Source organism: Lithobates pipiens, unplaced genomic scaffold (assembly GCF_037356315.1).
Source record: "Lithobates pipiens isolate NorthernLeopardFrog02 unplaced genomic scaffold, aLitPip1_a1.2 Scaffold_13, whole genome shotgun sequence".
Lineage (NCBI taxonomy): Eukaryota > Metazoa > Chordata > Amphibia > Anura > Ranidae > Lithobates > Lithobates pipiens.
Genome location: NW_027507718.1, coordinates 358,281,143 through 358,299,545, shown reverse-complemented (window position 1 = coordinate 358,299,545; position 18,403 = coordinate 358,281,143). Strand labels below are relative to the sequence as shown.

At 43.0% G+C, this 18,403-nt stretch overlaps 1 protein-coding gene across 3 annotated transcripts in view; it reads left to right on the top strand.

Moving 5' to 3' along the window:
- MARCHF1 (membrane associated ring-CH-type finger 1) overlaps positions 1–18,403 on the top strand; it is a 479,165-nt gene that overhangs the window by 274,292 nt on the left and 186,470 nt on the right. For 2 of the 3 annotated variants that reach the window (XM_077477155.1, XM_077477154.1), the window contains 2 exons: positions 10,757–10,836; positions 11,089–11,838. In XM_077477155.1, coding sequence (XP_077333281.1) covers positions 10,757–10,836; positions 11,089–11,838 — 830 coding nt within the window. The remainder of the gene's footprint in view (positions 1–10,756; positions 10,837–11,088; positions 11,839–18,403) is intronic. The other variant, XM_077477156.1, reaches the window with a different exon arrangement.

The window sequence follows — 18,403 nt, the reverse complement described above, 5'->3', positions numbered from 1 at the left end:
AACATTAATTAAGACACTTGTTTTAGCAGAGTGGAGAGGTGTCAGCCAGGTCTCAAATCATATTTATTGCCACCCTGTGAGAATTTTCCTTTATCTATTGTTCATGTGGCCAGTGTCAGAAAAAAGTAAAAAGAAATCTCCCCAAAGGGGACATAAGAATACAAATATGTCAGGGGGTGGCTGTTGGTTGGCTGATGGCTTTACCAACAGGGTTTAAAGTATATATGAATCGTATCTTGTAAAACAGCACATTTAGTTTAAAATAAAAATAAAAGACAAAACAAACACACATATATACAAAAGTGAGTACACCCCTCACATTTTTGTAAATACTTTATTATATCTTTTCATGTGACAACACTGAAGAAACTACACTTTGCTACAATGTAAAGTAGTGAGTAGGGATGAGCCGAACACCCCCCGGTTCGGTTCGCACCAGAACTTGCGAACGACCCCCGCGTTCGGTACGAACGTTAGAACCCCATTGAAGTCTATGGGACTCGAACGTTCGAATTGGAAAGTGCTAATTTTAACGGCTAATATGCAAGATAGTGTCCTAAAAAGGGTTTGGGGACCTGCCTCCTGCCTCCAGGGGACATGGGTCACTGCAAAAAAAAGTTTTAAAAACTGCCGTTTTGGCGGGAACACTGATTTTAATGACGATTAAAGTGAAAAAAAAAAAGTGAAATATTCCTTTAAATATGGTGCCTGGGGGGTGTCTGTAGTATGCCTGTGAAGTGCCACGTGTTTCCCTTGTTTAGAACAGTCCCTGCACAAAATGACATTAAACGGAAATAACACCATTTAAAACTGCTTGCGGTTTTAATGTTATATCTGGTTCCTGCAATATGGTTGAAAATCATTGAGAAACATGGCATGGGTAGCCCTCCCTGCCCATTACCAGCCTATTTGGGTCTTGTACGCATATTAAGGGGAACCCGTACCCATATTAAAAAAAGGAAATGCGTGTGGCCCCCAGGCCCTATATACTCAGAACAGCAGTATACAGGCGGTGCAAACAAGACAGGGACTGTGTAGGTTTGTTGTGTTAAGTTGAATCTGTTTGTCATTTTCAACCGGTACATTTTTAAAGTGTAGCTCCAGTCAAAAAAACTATCTTTAAGCTTTTTGGAAAACATAGGGAAGGGTTATCACCCCTGTATAATTTGTTTTGTCGTCCATCTTTTTTCATCTCACTTGCTGCTGTCTCCTTGCGTTTGCAAGTAGGAGATGTTTGTAAGTTGGATGTTTGAAAGTAGGGGCCTGCCCTATATTATAGCGGTATGTACTGGGTACAGAGCACGCAGACAGCACGCACTAACACTACTGACTGCAAGCTCTATTATTAACCACTTGTTAGCCCAATGTTTGCATAAAGTGAAAGATGAAGTTATGCTGAGTAAATAGATATCAAACATGTCACTCTTCAAAATTGCACATGCCCGTGGAATGGCGCCAAACGTCGCTACTTAAAAAATCCCCATAGGCTACGCTTTAATTTTTTTTTTACTGGTTACATGTTTTGAGTTGCAGAGGAGGTCTAGGACTAGAATTATTGCTCTCGCTCTAACATTCTCGGCGATACCTCACATGTGTGGCACATGCGAGCACATGGGGACATGGGCGCTTTAATTTTTATTTTATTTTTTTATTGTTCATTTTACTTTATTTATTTTAGTTTGACATTTTTTTCCCCAAAAATATATTTTTGATCACTTTTATTCCTATTACAAGAAATGTAAACATCCCTTGTAATAGGAATATGGGGTGACAGGTCCTCTTTACAGTGAAATCTGGGGGGTCAATATGACCCCACATCTCACCTCTAGGCTGGGAAGCCTGAAATAAAAAAAATAAAAAAAGATTCTGGCTTTGATCGTACTGGCGAGTTGGTAGAAGCACCGGAGGGCGGTGAGGGGTGGGGGGCATCTATGGCTGGGTATTTCAGGGTATCACCGAGTATGGCTGGGTATCTCTGAGTATGGCTGGGTATGGCAATTTATGGCAGGGTATTACAGAGTATTGGCGGGGTATTGGCGGGGTACTACAGAGTAATAGCAGGGTACTGCAGAGTATTGGGGGGTACTACAGAGTAATGGCAGGGTACTGCAGAGTATTGGGGGTACTGCAGAGTATTGGGGGGTACTGCAGAGTAATGGGGGTTACTGCAGAGTAATGGGGGTTACTGCAGAGTAATGGCAGGGTACTGCAGAGTAATGGCAGGGTACTGCAGAGTAATGGCGGGGTACTGCAGAGTAATGGCGGGGTACTGCAGAGTAATGGCGGGGTACTGCAGAGTAATGGCAGGGTACTGCAGAGTATGCACTGGTATTGCAGAGTATTGGCAGGGAATTGAGGGGTTAAATTCGGTGAGCAGCGATGTGGGCACTGCAGATGCAGCCCACATCGCTGCTGACACCGATCTCTTTCCCCTCCGCTGTACCGATCGGTACAGAGAGGGGAGGGAGGAACATGACGCTGGTTTGTTTCCAAGTGATCACTCCGTCATTTGACGGAGCAATCACGTGGTAAACGGCCGCTATGAGCGGCCGTTTACCGTGATCCGTGATGCGCCGGGTCCTGTGGACCCGGCGGTCACGGATGCTCTCGAGTGCGCACACCTCGGGGCACGCGAGAGCAGAATTCTGGGAGGCCGTTAATTAACGGCCTCTCAGAGTTAAACAACCGCCCTGAAGCCGTTAATCGGCAATGGGCAGTTGTTAAGTGGTTAAAGCTAGATCACTAGCTATATAGGTGAGGTGAATATAGTGGTGTATACTGCAGTCAGGGCACAGACAACAACCACTACACAGCAGCAAGATAGGAAATCAGCCAAAAACGATTGGTGTGTACTGTGTTGAAGTTACACAGAACACCCACTGCTTCAGATGCTAAGTAACACACTACACGAAGCCGCCTCAAAGGCGGCCTTATATAGTGTGGGGCGTGCACTACACAGCCTGAGCTATGATTGGCCACAGGCAGGATGCCTGTGGCCAATCATGGCTCTCCTCGCTGCCGGCGCTGCGATTGGCCAAGCATGCGGGGTCACAGTGCATGCTTGGCCAATCATCGGGCAGCAATGCACTGCGCCAACGCAGTGCATTATGGTCCGCGCGCGCGTCACTCGAATTTTGACGCGAACGGCCAAAACGTTCGGAATTCGCCGAACGCACGAACAGCCAATGTTCGAGTTGAACGTACGTTCGACTCGAACACGAAGCTCATCCCTAGTAGTGAGTGTACAGCTTGTATAACAGTGTCAATTTGCTGTCCCCTCAAAATAACTCAACACACAGCCATCAATGTCTAAACTGCTGGCAACAAAAGTGAGTACACCCCTAAGTGAAAATGTCCAAATTGGGACCAAATAGCTATTTTCCCCGGTGTCATGTGACTCATTAGTATTATAAGGTCTCAGGTGTGAATGAGGAGCAGGTATGTTAAACTTGGTGTTATCGCTCTCACTCTATCATACTGGTCACTGGAAGTTCAACATGGCACCTCGTGGCAAAGATGGCAAAGAAATCTCTGAGGATCTGAAAAAAAGAATTGTTGCTCTACATAAAGATGGCTTGACTTTAAGAAGATTGCCAAGACCCTGAACCTGAGTTGCAGCATGGTGGGCCAGACCATACTGCAGTTTAACAGGACAGGTTCTACTCAAAACATCCCCTTTGTAGTCCAAGTGGATCATCTGATTTCAGGAAGTTCAGCAGGATTTGGTGGGGAACTTGGTTTAGAGATTTTGAGTTGCACCTCTCCTTCTGATTCCTGCAAAGGTTTACTTTGGTCAACGATTTCATCTGGTTTGCTTGACATATTCACTGCACTGCTTTCAGGAATTGGTGTTTCTGATTATGGGCTCTCATCAAAATAAACACTACTGCTTATTGTCACTTTGTGAGTCTTTGGGTGTAGGATTCTATAACCCTTAGTTTGCTCACTGTAGCCTACTAGAATGTCCTCCTATGGATCTGTTCTCCAGCTTGGATCATTTTTAACTTGGAATATAGGCATATACTTTACATCCAAACACTCTGAGGTGCCCTATGCTAGGCTTTGAGCCATACCACATTTCTAATTAAGTACTTTTAATGGCTCTTGAGGGTAGTCTGTTCTGTAGGTAGTTTGCAGTCATGACTGCTTCTCCCCAGTACTTGTGAGGTAGGTTGGCATCCGACAACATGCATCTGCCAATTTCTTTAAAGCCCCATACACACTATCAGATATTCTGCAGATTTTTTCCTTCAGATTTACCAAAACCATGTAGTGCAAGGGCCTGCCTGATTGCATACAAACTGAAACTCCTAAAGTTTGACCTCATATTATATGGTTTTGGTAAATCTGAAGGAAATAATCAGCAAAAAATCTAATAGTGTGTATGGGGCTTAAGAGTGCAATTTTTCCTTTCTGCTACACCGTTTTGTTCAGGAGTGTATGGTGTGGTTGTCTGGTGTATTATTCTTTGTCTCTTCAGGTGCGAGGCCACTTCTTTGCTTATGTATTCTCCCCATTGTCGGTGTGTATTATTCCTGGTTTCTGTTGAAATTCATTGCTAGACATGGCACCAAACTCTTGAAGTTCCTCTGATGTTTCATTTTTGTGTTTCATCAGATAAGTAGTTGTGTACCTGGAATAATCATCAATGAAGGTCAGTAGATATGTGTTCCTGCCTGACGTGGCAGTTTTCATTGGACCGCATATGTCACTGTGTATGAGATGCAGCAAGTGGGTCGTTTTTCTTTGAGATGCCTATGGAAGGGGAGCACATGTGGCTTTTGCCTTAAATACAGCACTTGCATTTCATGAGCACTTTGCAAGGCATTATTGTAAAATCTTCTGATAAGCCTCTATTTATAATGTCCTGTATAGCTTCTGGACTTCTGTGTCCCAGCCGCCTGTGCCATAAGTAAATACATTTGCTGTGTAGTAGGTCATTAGAGACTATATTGGCTTGCTGGTCTGTGGTGATAAGCCTGTATAGGTGATCATCCCCTTTTCCTTTTGTGAGGAATCACTTATTATTGTGAATTGTGCATTCATCACCCTAAAACTTAACTGTGAGATCATGGTTTGCAAGACTTTTCACTGATAGAAGGCTGCTTTCTTGTTCTGGAACATAGAGCACTTTCTTTGCAAGTATATTCTGCTTGCCTTGTGGTGTAATGCAATTCAGGAAGCCCTGGCCTTTACTTTCTGAGGTGATGCTTTTTGCGTTTGCTAGGAAAACTTTGTCTTTTGCACTGTAATCCATGTTTGTGAAGAAGGCCTCATCGCTAGTCATGTGGATTGTCGCACCTGAGTCTATGCACCAGGCGCGTAGCTTGCCGTTCTGTGTTATTTTAACCACTAGAGACCCGCGCTATAGCTGAATGACGGCTACAGCGCGGACCTCCTTTGCCGGGACTAAGTCTATTGATGTCGTCCCGTCCACGTGCGGCCTGCGTGCCCCCTGAGGGGCGTGCGCGGCACGCTCTGTGATCGGCGAGTCTATGAGACTCGCCTGATCACTGATCCGAACAAGGGGTCGATCCCGACCCCTTATCACGTGATCAGCTGTCAGCCAATGACAGCTGATCATGTGATACAATGGAGCTGGTAATCGGCTATTATTCCTCCTCGCGCTGAGGATAGTCCCGATCACGGTCAGCCCTGCCAGTGCCCACCTGCCCCCTGCCAGTGTCACCTCATTAAAAAATAAGTGCCCCCTGTCAGTGCCAACCAGCAGTGCCCATAGTGCCACCCAGCAGTGCCCATAGTGCCACCCAGCAGTGCCCACAGTGCCACCCAGCAGTGCCCACATTGCCACCCAGCAGTGCCCACAATCTGCCTCAACAACGGTGCTGCACCCCATTGCCACATATCCGTGCCCATCAGTGTCATCTACCAGTGCCCAGCAGTGCTGCCCATCAGTGCCCAGCAGTGCCACCTATCAGTGCCACCTATCAGTGCCCATCAGTCCCATCAGTGATACCTATCAGTGCCCCTTAGTGCCACCCATCCGTGCCATCTTATCTGTGCCCATCTTTGCCCATCAGTGCCGCCTTATCTGTGCCCATCAGTACTGCCTTATCTGTGCCTATCGGTGCCACCTTATCTGTGCCTATTAGTGCCGCCTTAACTATGCCTATCAGTGCCCACCAGTGCAGCCTATCAGTGCCCACCAATACAGCCTATCAGTGCCGCCTCATCAGCGCACTTCAATGAATTAGAAAAATGACCTGTTTGCAAAATTTTATAACAAACTATTAAATATGATTTTTTTTTTTGCATCTATTTTTGTTTGTTTAGCAAAAAATAAAACTCCCAGCTGTAATTAAATACCACCAAAAGAAAGCTCTATTTGTGGGAAAAAAATTATAAAAATTTCATTTGGGTACAGTGTTGTATGCCCGCGCAATTGTCATTCAAAGTGCATCAGCGCTGAAAGCTGAAAATTGGTCTGGGCAGGAGGGGGTTTAAGTGCCCAGTAAGCAAGTGGTTAAAGGTGCCACTCCCTTATGTCTACAGTTTCCTTTGTGGTTGCTTTGACTCTTTCTTTTGTGGATAGCTCTAGCTTCTGCTGCTCGGCTTTCCAGATAGAACAGTCCTTTTTTAAGTGACTGGTCCTTTTACAGAGAAAACAGGCTCTGCTTTCTTTGTTGTGCTTTATGCCTGTGTACATCTTAGGAGCTTTGTTATCACGGTGCATATTTTCTTTCCTGCTTTCATATTCTTTGATAAATTTCCCTTTGACATAAGTGTCAGCTCCTGCTCGGGTCTGGTTTCTAAAGTGTTTATAAGAGCAGTATGTCTCTGGCAGGCTGCAAAGGAGCAGTGCAAAAATATAGTTATCTTTGATACCCTCTCCAATGGCACACAGCTGCTCTGTGATCTCCAGCATAGCTTTCCCTTGGTTACATATTTTCTGACCTCCTTCAAGTCTCATCTTGTAAAGCTTTCTTAGTAGAAACAGCTTACTGTTGAGGCTTTAATGCTCATGCAGCTTTTGTAATGAAGTCCACATACCTTTGGCTGTTTTCTCTGTTCTTATGTGGATAAGCTGTCATCTTCCACTAGTAAGCTTATAATTGCATTTGCCTGTCTGTCCTTTCTATCCCAGTTCTCCATCTCTCTATCTGTTGGTCTGTCTGTATTCAGCACTTGCCACAAATCATCATTGGTGAGAAACACTTCCAGCTTAAACTTCCACAGCTGGTAATTGGCATTGTTCAGCTTTGCAATTGCAAATGTCCCATCTGAACCACTTGCCATGTTTCAGTAGCTTGTATACAGTATTTACTGACTTGCTGTACTCACCGAGTTTTCTTTCCAGTGCCTCTGGGTGCTGTTGGATTTGCTGGTGTCAGAAACCATAAAATCAGACCGAGGCAGAAGTACAGTTAAATCACATTTGTTTTATAATAAAAGTAAAAAGAACAAACCTAGTCAAAACATAGCCAAAGTTCAGTAACCGGAACGGATAGTCAGCCAAGCCAGAAGTCAGGGATCAAAGTAGTGGAACAGCAAGCAAGATCCAGAGCCAGAAGGGATGTCAGAAAACAGGAACGCAGGAGATGTTTCTTGTTGACCAAGGCGAAGGTAGAGCTCCTCTGGACTGGACGGCTTAAGTAGGCAGGACTGATGAGCAGGATATCAACAACAGCTTAGTAACTGTGGAGAGACATAGGAGTTGGCAAATAGCCGACAGTTGTGCCTAGACCCATAACCTATTATGCAGAGTATTGAAACATGCACTGGAAGCTTCTTGTATACAGCTTAACACCTTTACTTTTATGATGGATATCTTTATCATGGATTTCCAACATGTAGACAGAAACAGGAAGTTAAAAACAAACAAGTGCACACTTAGATACAGAGGGTACTTCCTCTCATATCATAGACTACTTTAACTATACGCTATAATGTGTGTATATATATATATATATATATATATATATATATATATAGTCAGTTTATAAACAACTTTTCCAACATCACAGTGTCTAGAAAGAGAAAGATTATGCAGGCAAAGCAGATGATGGTGAACTTGTGACAAACAGTGCTGGAAAATGTGAAAAAAAAACATATAATGTAAATATAAGTGACAACGAATGCCGATAAACACAATATCTGACAATAATTAAAAATGAGTCCAACATGAATGAAGTGATTATATTGAGTCCAACGTGAATAAAGTGCATACAATAAATCCCCCTTCTGAGACCGCACTCACCAGGCAGGCAAACTTTTCAGTCCAGAAACAATGAATGATCTGATGATATGAAAAGTTCTAAATAGAGACTCTGAGTGCACACTGGATCACAGAGGAAATGCCACGTTCCACCAGTAAAAGAGAAAAATATTGTATGGTGAAGAACTGTGAGGCTCAATCAATGTTGCGCACTAAGCACTACTTACAGGATGAATGGAGAAAAGCAAACTTTCAGACAGAAACTTCTGCGATCACCGCTTGTACAGCGTGTACTCCACAGAGGCAGGAAATGGCGTCACTGGTTAAGCCGTAGGCCGGAAATTACGGCGACGCGTTTTGCCCCTCCTCCAGGGTGTCATCAAAGACTTGTATATATACTCTGCATTCAATGTAGACTATATATACAGTGCAGGCAGTCTAAAAAAAAGAAAATACAGTGCAGTTATTGTAAAATATATGCACAGTCCAGTCTGATTTTTTTTTAATTGGCGTGGGGCCCCCCCCAAAATCCATACCAGGCCCTTTGGTATGGCATAGGTTTTAAGGGGAACTCCACACCAAATAAAAAAAAATGGCATGGGATCACCTCCAAAATCCATACCAGACCCTTATACAAGCAAGCAGCCTGGCAGGCCAGGATTGGAGGGGGATGATTGAGTGTTCAACCCTCCTGAACCAAGTTGATGGGGACAAGGACCTCATCCCCACAACCCTGGCCCAGTGGTTGTGGAGGTCTGTGGGTGGGGGGCTTATTGGAATCTGGAAGCCCCCTTTAACAAGAGGGCCCCAGATCCCACCCCACCATGTGAATGGATAGGGGTACATTGTACCCCTACCCATTCACCAAAAAAAGTGTCAAAAAGTACCCAAAAAGTGCAAACCACAATACACAGTTTCCTTTATTAAAAACTAAAAAAAAAGTGTCCCATGATGTCCATCCACCTTCAATCACCACGCAGACTGACCCAAAATATAGAAAAAGAAATATGAATATACTCCACCCCCATGGGAGACGTCCCACCGACTGCTTTCTTTTTGCTGTGACAGCTTTTATATAGGCAAGGGCGGGGCCACCCAGTGATGTAACCGAGTGACCCAGTCCCTTCTGACATCATGTGCTGTCATGTGTTGCCTGGTATGGTTCAGGAGGGGGGCACTCACTTGTCTCCCCCCTTTACTTGCCTGCCTGGCTGCTTGCTCAGATAAGGATCTGGCATGGATTTTGGAGGGACCCCACACCATTTTATTTTTTATTTTGGCGTGGAGTTCTTCTTAAAATTCATACCAGACCTGGGGACCCCATGCTGTTTTTTTAAAGAATTTTGCCGTGGAGTTCCCCTTAATATCCATACCAGACCCGAAGAGCCTGGTATGGACTGGGGGGAACCCACGCCATTTTTTTCCTCTATTTTTTATCTATATTGCCAGGGTCCAGCAATACATTACAGCCTCAAGCAATTTTAAATTACCCCCCCCCCCGGCATGCTATTTAAATTAATATTTTATTGTTTCACTTTAAGCATTATTAAAATCACTGCTCCTGTAAAAATGGCTGTTTTAAAAACTTTTATTTGCATTGACACATGTTCCCTGGGGCAGTACCTGGGTCCCCAAACATTTTTCATGGCAATAACTTGCATATAAGCCTTTCAAAATTAACACTTTTGATTTTTTACGTTTGTGTCCCAAAGACTTTAACGATTTTCGCATGTTCACACACAACACCATACACTGCTCAAAGGCATTTCCCAAGCATATAATTTGTGTTTTTTCCATGTGAAGTCACATTAAAAAGGACCTTCTCCCTATTGTACAGTATTTACATTTTTTGTTTTATTAAATGTCCCCTAATGTCCCCTATGATGGTGCAAATCTCTACAAACCCCAACTTGCCTATTAGCCTTAAAAAAGGATAGAATTTAGTAACAAGATTGCGCAATAGTATACTAAGTTAATGCAATACTATAATTAGCCAGTCAACTGTGGTATAATTTGGGGAAGGACAAGACAATTTGCCAAGGGGGGGTAGGAAGTATTAATTTGTCTCTAAGAAAAAATGACTGACCAGCTTTCATAGCTCTTATTCTAAGCTTCAACAGTCATTCTTATGCCGCGTACACACGATCGGACTATCCGGCGGACTTAGTCCAGAGGACAAACCGCCAGACTTTGAAGCGGAGGTCCGCACGAGCGGACCTGCCCACACACGACGGTGGCAAGATTGACGCGTCGCTGGCCCCTTCACCTGGTATGGACTTAAAGGGGAAGCCCTACACCGAAAAAACAGCGTGGGGGTCCCCCCCAAGTCCATATCAGACCCTTACCTGAGCACACAGCCCAGCCAGGCAGGAAAGGGGGTGGGGACGAGCGAGCCCCCCCCTCCTGAGCCGTACCAGGCCGCGTGTCCTCAACATGGGGGGTATCAGTCATTCATATGTAAGCACTGTTATAACTTAAAAAATATTATTCAGATTTTTGCATAACCCCAGTAACCAATTTTTGAGAGGCATAAAATAAACTTTAAGTGAATTGGTAATATCTTTTTTTCTTTTCTTATAGGCCAGCAGTCAAACTACAGCCACAGCGCCTAGGAGCTACTCACAAGCATCTGTGTGTCCATCAACTCAGGATATATGTCGGTATGTAGAGAGTATATCTGTGACTTTATTAACCTAGAGGCACAAATAACCTGATAATTGAAAAATATAAGGATTCTTATTTTTATAGGTTTTTTTTGTTTAAAGTTGTTTTTATACATTTGATTTATCATCACATTTCCATGCACCTTCTTTTGTCGCTATTGCTGTTTTACTGTTTTTCATCTATTCATCTTTTTTTTCCTTCATCACTTTTCTTTCCCATTTTGTTTTGCCCATGGCTTTGCATTTTAGAACTACCTTGCTTGATGTTTCGGAAGATGACTTAATCCATACTACCCCTGTCGTGACATTTGCACCTTCTGGTAGGGAGAATGGGAAAAAACAAGTCAAAAGAAGAGTAAGACGTAAACGGGTGAGCTGTGCTTCCTGTGCCCAAACAGGAAAGCAGAGAAAGATAAATCCTCATGATGAAGCTCAAAGATTAAATGTGTCTGATACAGAATCCTCATCAGATGAAAGGCACTGGGCCAGAAGACTTAAAAGACATGAAAAAGTAAAAACATATAAGAGAGGAAGGAAACCAGAGAGACCTCATCACAACTATAAAGGTTCCACAGAGTCTAATGCAATTGAAATGGTTTCTCTACAATCCAAAGACTCAAATTCTCAGAAGGGTCAACAACAGCAAAATAGCAATATGTGTAACTCTATTCCCAGCCACAGAAGGAGAAAAATATCAAAGTGCAAAGAATCCAACATTTCTTCCTCATCTCCATCACCCACTGAAACAATACGATATCCTAACAGGAGAATAAAAAGAAAAGTGCAGCCTTGTTGCACAATTTCACAGAAGTGCCAGTGTCAATGTAGAGAAGATAAAATTATCAAGAAGAATGTAAGGGAGGAGGGGGCTGGTGCAGAAACCCTAGCATCATCAGTACCTACAGCCCCATTTGAGAGTACTACAGCCCCATTTGAGAGTACTGCTTCCCCTAATAATGATGATGATGGGTGGTGTGATGATGATTTAGAAGTCTGCAGGTCAGTTTTCTATTGAATTATTTTGTTATAGTGAATTAGAATTCTTGCATTATAGTAAGCAAGTGGAAAAGGTTGCTCCCACAAATTGTTCAATGATGTTAATTACCCAGAGGTTTATTTAAATTAAACATGAAGTGAGAAAATGTGGTATAAACTAAGGCCGCATTTAAATAACAGATCATGTAAGGTGCCACATCAGATTTCTACAGTAGCAGCTTGGCTGCTCCATATGCTGTTGGATCATCACAGTGTGAGATCACGGGGTCCTAACCTGTAACTCAAGGGGTCCTAACCTGTAACTCATGGGGTCCTACCATGTAACTTAGGGGTCCTACCCTCTAACTCAGGAGCACTGACAGCAGCTACTGTTTTTTTTTTCAAATCTGCAAACAGGGTTTGCGGGTTTCATTAATTATTGTATTGTAACAATATTATTGTTACACTGTATTCTGATTATTGCGCTTATGTGCTTTACTAAAAAAAAAAAAAATCCTATGTAAGCCTTTTTTAAACCCTCAGTGAATATATATATTATTAGACAAAACGTTTTTTTTAACTTCGGTTAGGCTAAGAAACTATTAGAACCTCTCTATGTTTTTTGCTTCTTTTTTTGCTGTCCTTGTCCTGTTGGGAATATTTCTCCTTCACTTCTGTCCTGGAGATACAGCTGTACATAAGCATAAATCTCCTCACAGTGAGGGGAATTCTCTTCTTAAACAGTTGTCACTGAAACAGATGTTATGATAAAAAGGGCTTGCCCTTGAAATGCATCAGCGTGCCTAGGTCTCAGTGACATATTTCAACATTCCAACCTTCTTGTCAGTTGGGTTGGCTTTATACAACACTTTTGGCCTGTGGGCTTTTTGTGAGTTTTAATAAACTTTTCATCATGTAATGTACTAGGCACTTGAATCATCTTGTTTGTATTCTTTCATTCAGTAGGGCTGCATTGGTGAAACATTCCTGTTTCTGACAATTTTTATGATGATTCTCCTACAATTCAGGGATATGCAATTAGCGGACCTCCAGCTGTTGCAGAACTACAAGTCCCATGAGGCATAGCAAGACTCTGACAGCCACAAGCATGATACCCAGAGGCAGAGCATGATGGGATTTGTAGTTTTGCAACAGCTGGAGGTCCGCTAATTGCATATCCCTTTCCTACATTGATCCACTACTCAACCTCCAAAAAAACACTTTGGATTTACAGTTCACAGCTGTAAGTGTAAATCTCATAGTGATAGGAATAGCCTTCTTGAACAGTTGTCCCTGAAACGGAAATCCCCAGTAGAAGTAGTCTTCCCACCACCTGTTCCAGTGACAGCTGTACATTTTAAGCAAATAGGTGAATCTTTCCAGAGACAGCAATAAAAACCTGTCAGGGGTTTGAACCTTTCCTGCTCAAAAGCTAAAGAATACGTTTTGACTATACCTAAACTTTAAACAACCCTTAATCAATCTTTTCCTTTCCTTATCTCCTTCCATTTTTTTATTATTTTTTTTTTTTATTATTTTTTTATTTTATTCATGAGTAAATAATTTTTTTCATTTTATTTTAATTAATTGAATGTTATTATAAACATAATAAAACAAATTACATAAAACAGTTTTCACATTTTATCTAAAGTAACACAACTCATTTTAAAATGAACACTGGTCAAACTAGATACAAACTGCTTTTTTTTTTTTATACCTTTTTGTATCTTTAACCACTTTAATACCAGGCACTTCCCCCCTTCCTGCCCAGGACAATTTTCAGCTTTCAGCGCTGTTGCACTTTGAACGACAATTGTGCGGTCGTGTAACACTGTGCCCAAATTTTTATCATTTAATTCCCACAATTATAACTTTCTTTTGATGATATATGATCACCTCTGCAGTTTTTATTTTTTGCGCTATAAACAAAAAAAGCCTGACAATTTTGAAAAAAAAACCTGATGGGCACTGATAGCCGGCACTGACGACACTCATAGGCAGCACTGATGGGCACTGATAGGTGGCACTGATGGGCACAGATAGGTGGCACCGGATAGGCAGCACTGATGAGGGCCTCTGAAGGGCACTGACAGGCATTATTGATGCGGCACTGATTTATGGGTACTGATTGGCACTGTTTTGGGCACTGATTGGCACTTTTATGGGCACTGGCAGGCGTTCTTTGTGGGGCACAGGCTGATAGGTGTTGGGCACTGATTGGCAGTTGATGGACACATCTGATGGGGGCTGCACTGATAATCAATGTGCTGATTATCAGCACAGATCCCTACTCTGACAGGGAGAGTCACCGATCGGAACCGAGGAAAGCCGTTTACCCACACTTCCTGGTTCACACAATGATCAGCTGTGATTAGTCATACTGACACACAGCACCTCCGATGGCCACGCTGCGCACCCTCCAAGAGTGCACGACGGTTATCCTGATCACGTCATACGATGTCCGATCAGGATAACTAAGCCACTTTGCTGCTGTCCTATTGCTATATGGCGGAGCAGCAAGTGGTTAAACAATATATAAAATTAAATCATTTTTGTTAGACAATACTATCAAATTCCAACTGTATTACTTTGGTATCATAAGTAATGTCAAAAAGCAGAGTTAATAAGCCTATACAGTAGCTAAAATGTGGCCTTGGTTCAGAAAAGGTGTATACAGTGTTGACAGCCTACCAGATTTAAATTTTTTGATACGACACCCAAAATTTACTGGCACAGCCAAGTTTTTACTGGCATTTCCAAAAGTTACAAAATTACAGTTTTAAGTGCAAATTTCAGCATTTAGGCTACAAACAAGTACAAACTGCAATTAACAATGTGATTTAAGGTAGAAATTAAGGTAACAAAAACATAGAAAGTAGCTTAGGGACAGGACTCAGGAGGGCAAGAAATTTGAATGGGCGGGCACCACTTGGCTCCCTTGAACCATGACACGACACGTTTGGGTACCACCTCTACCAGACCCTCTCCCTGCCGGCGCCACCCAGTACACACTGTAGCAGGCAGTCAAATGGTCTCAGCCAGATCCGGACCGGAGCTGTGCATGCCGAGCATCACAGCTATATTTTTTTACTAGTAACCTTTTCCTGTCACTGGTATTTACTGGCAGGAGAAAAATTATGAATTCTCGAAATGCAGCGCACATTCTCTTCTTCTTTAACCACTTAAGCCCGGACCAATTGACAGCCTAAGGACCAGAGGTCTTTTTACAATTTTGCACTGCACTGCTTTAACTGGTAATTGCGCGGTCATGCAATGTTGTACCCACACAAAATTTGCGTCCTTTTCTTCCCACAAATAGAGATTTCTTTTGATGGTATTTGATTGCGTCTGTGATTTTTTTTTGCGATATAAATAGAAAAAGACCGAAAATTTTGAGAAAAAAAGATATTTTCTACTTTTTGTTAAAAGAAAGATCGAATAAACTCAATTTTAGTCATACATTTAGGCCAAAATGTATTCAGCCACATGTCTTTAGTAAAAAAAAAAAATGTCAATAAGCGTATATTTATTGGTTTGCGCAAAATTTATAGCGTCTACAAACTAGAGTACATTTTCTGGAATTTACACAGCTTTTAATTTATGACTGCCTATCTCATTTCTTGAGGTGCTAAAATGACAGGGCAGTACAACCCCCCCCCCCCCCAAATGACCCCATTTTGGAAAGTAGACACCCCAAAGAAATTGCTGAGAGGCATGTTGAGCCCATTGAATATTTTTTTTTGTCCCAAGGGATTGAATAATGACAAAAAAATAAAAATAAATAAAATGTTTACAAAAATTTCTCACTAAATGATATATTGCTCACACATGCCATGGTTATATGTGGAATTGTACCCCAAAATACATTTTGCTGCTTCTCCTGAGTACGGGATACCACATGTGTGGGACTTTTTGGGAGCCCCCCCCCCCCCGAAAACCAATCACCACCTTCAGGATTTCTAAGGGTGAAAATTTTTGATTTCACTCCTCACTACCTATCACAGTTTCGAAGGCCATAAAATGCCAAAATAGCACAAAACCCCCCAAAATGACCCCATTTTGGAAAGTAGACACCCCAAGCTTTTTGCTGAGAGGCATGTTGAGTCCATGGAATATTTTATATTTTGCAACAAGTTGCGGGAATATTACTAACTTTTTTTTGCTCAAAGTTGTCACTAAATGATATATTGCTCACACATGCTATGGGCATATGTGAATTTACACCCCAAAATACATTTTGCTGCTTCTCCTGAGTATGGGGATACCACATGTGTGGGACTTTTTGGGAGCCTAGCCGCGTATTGGACCCCGAAATCCAAGCACCGCCTTCAGGATTTCTAAGGGCATTCATTTTTTATTTCACTCCTCACTACCTATCACTACCTATCAGAGTTTTGAAGGCCATAAAATGCCAAGATGGCACCCCCCCAAATGACCCAATTTTGGAAAGTAGACACCCCAAGCTATTTACTGAGGGGCATGTTGAGCCCATTGAATATTTTTTTTTTTTGTCCCAAGGGATTGAATAATGACAAAAAAATATATATATATTTTTGTTTATTTATTGGGATGGGAGCTTTGGAGAGGCATCAGGGGTCTAATGTCTCTTTGTTTGAGACAGAGAAAGGGACTGAAGACAGTCCCTCTCTCTGGAGCCTAAGCCGCACTGTAGATGAATGAATAGGAGTCTGTAAAGAGACTCCTATATATTTACAAACTGAAGCATAGTAGGTAAACACAGCCGTGGAAAATTAAAAAATCCCTCTATAGTGTATACTAACATGAATCAAAAGCACCAAGCCTGATTTCTATCTGATCTCTCCTCTCTCTGCTATCTGCATGACTAACTCATAATCAATTAAGCTGACACCTCAGCCTCCAAGGAGACATCGTGCATCAGTTTACTATGCTTCAGGTGACAAATGAAGACAGATACGATTGGCACTCATTTCTATGTTTCTGTGTTCATTCAAGGAGAGAAAGGGGCTGGTCCCCCCCCCCCACATTCTCCATCCTGAAAGTAATCTCCTGGGCAGCAGCTGTAGCCACGAGGAGGGAGAGCCAAGCAGCAGCGCTGCTCTCCCTGGGATCAGTGAGGGTGGGAAGGCACTGAAGGGGGGTCACAGCAGCAGGGTGGGTCATTATTTTTTTACATTATTGCTTCCATGCAATTACCAGCAGGAGAGGAAGAGGAGGTAAGTCAGTAATTGGGAGCCACAGGAAAACAGTGTTGACGTGGGGGGGGGGGGTGCTGGGGGACACAGATGCAGCGCAGGAAGGGGGTTGCAAAGAGGGTTGCATTTTAGCAACTAGTGGCAGAGGCAGAGAAGCAGCAGCAGGTTGGGGGGTTTGACGAATCCCGGATACCCTGGCTGGGCACCTCTTCCAGAACTGTGTCTCTTGTTCTCCAAACGCACCCTCAGCAGGCCCTACTCGCCATAACCAGCCCTTAACCCCCAATCACGAGGCAAGCCAAAAGGTGTTGAAAGTTAAACATGCAGGGCATAAACTGTTTATTAAGCATACAAAACATACACTTTTAAACACAGTTAGGGACACTCCCTTTGGCCTTGTCATAAAGAGGGTAGGGGACAAGGAAGAGCCAATGGGAACTCGACACATTCAAACAGAAACTACAATTGAAACACATAAAGGGATTTTGACAAGCAGGCAGCCCCTCCTTACAAATCCCTTGCTGGGATGTGTCTCTGCACCATTTGTCTACATACCATTACATAAATAACATACTTAAACACAATAACAAGAGGGGAGGATGTGGAGAAGGGATGCAACTTATATAGGGACATCATTACATTATCCCAACACAATTTTGTCCCCAAGTCTCGTAGCCCCATGCTTTGGGCATACCGTCATCTTGTATAATGCTTTATCAGCTAAAAGTACATTGTTTGTGAAATAAAAGTATATATTTAACCCAGCCAGGCCAATAGGTTTAAGTAGCCTGAACAAACTCCACGAGCCCAGTCACAGATACCACGTTTACCCGTTTCCGATGAACCAGCGACCACAGACACAAATGTCTGGAGGTGGCGTCTTCTCCTGGTGGCAGGAGTTGGCAAATAGCCCTCCAAATCTCCCGTTCTCTGCTGGGTCATATTCTGTGGGTAGGAGGTCAGCCCACAGCCCCCTCCAAAACACAAAGTGATAGTGGGTTCTGTCACAGGGGGTCACATTTTAGGTTAATAGCTCTGATTTGCAACTTGTTAGCCCCTAATAAAAGCTATTGGCTATCGGCTGTTATCCCGGAGGAGTGGGAGGGGACTCCCCCCCCCCCTCCTGCCACCTCCCGCCGCTGTTACCGGGGCTCCCGCTCAATCGGGAGCACCGATTCAAACGCTGATGCCTCCGGCTGCTGCGGAGGAACTGGAATTAAGCCATAATCAGCTTCATTCCAGTATCCTAATAGTAAACACGGAAGCGACGTCATGATGTCACTTCCCGCTTACTCGGCTGCCAATGCGCCGGTTTAAAAAAAATATACAGTATTCAGAATCGCGGTTTTCAGCGATCTGAATACATTGAAGTGTAAAGGAGGGATGGGGGGTCTTTTAGAGTACCTGTCACCACC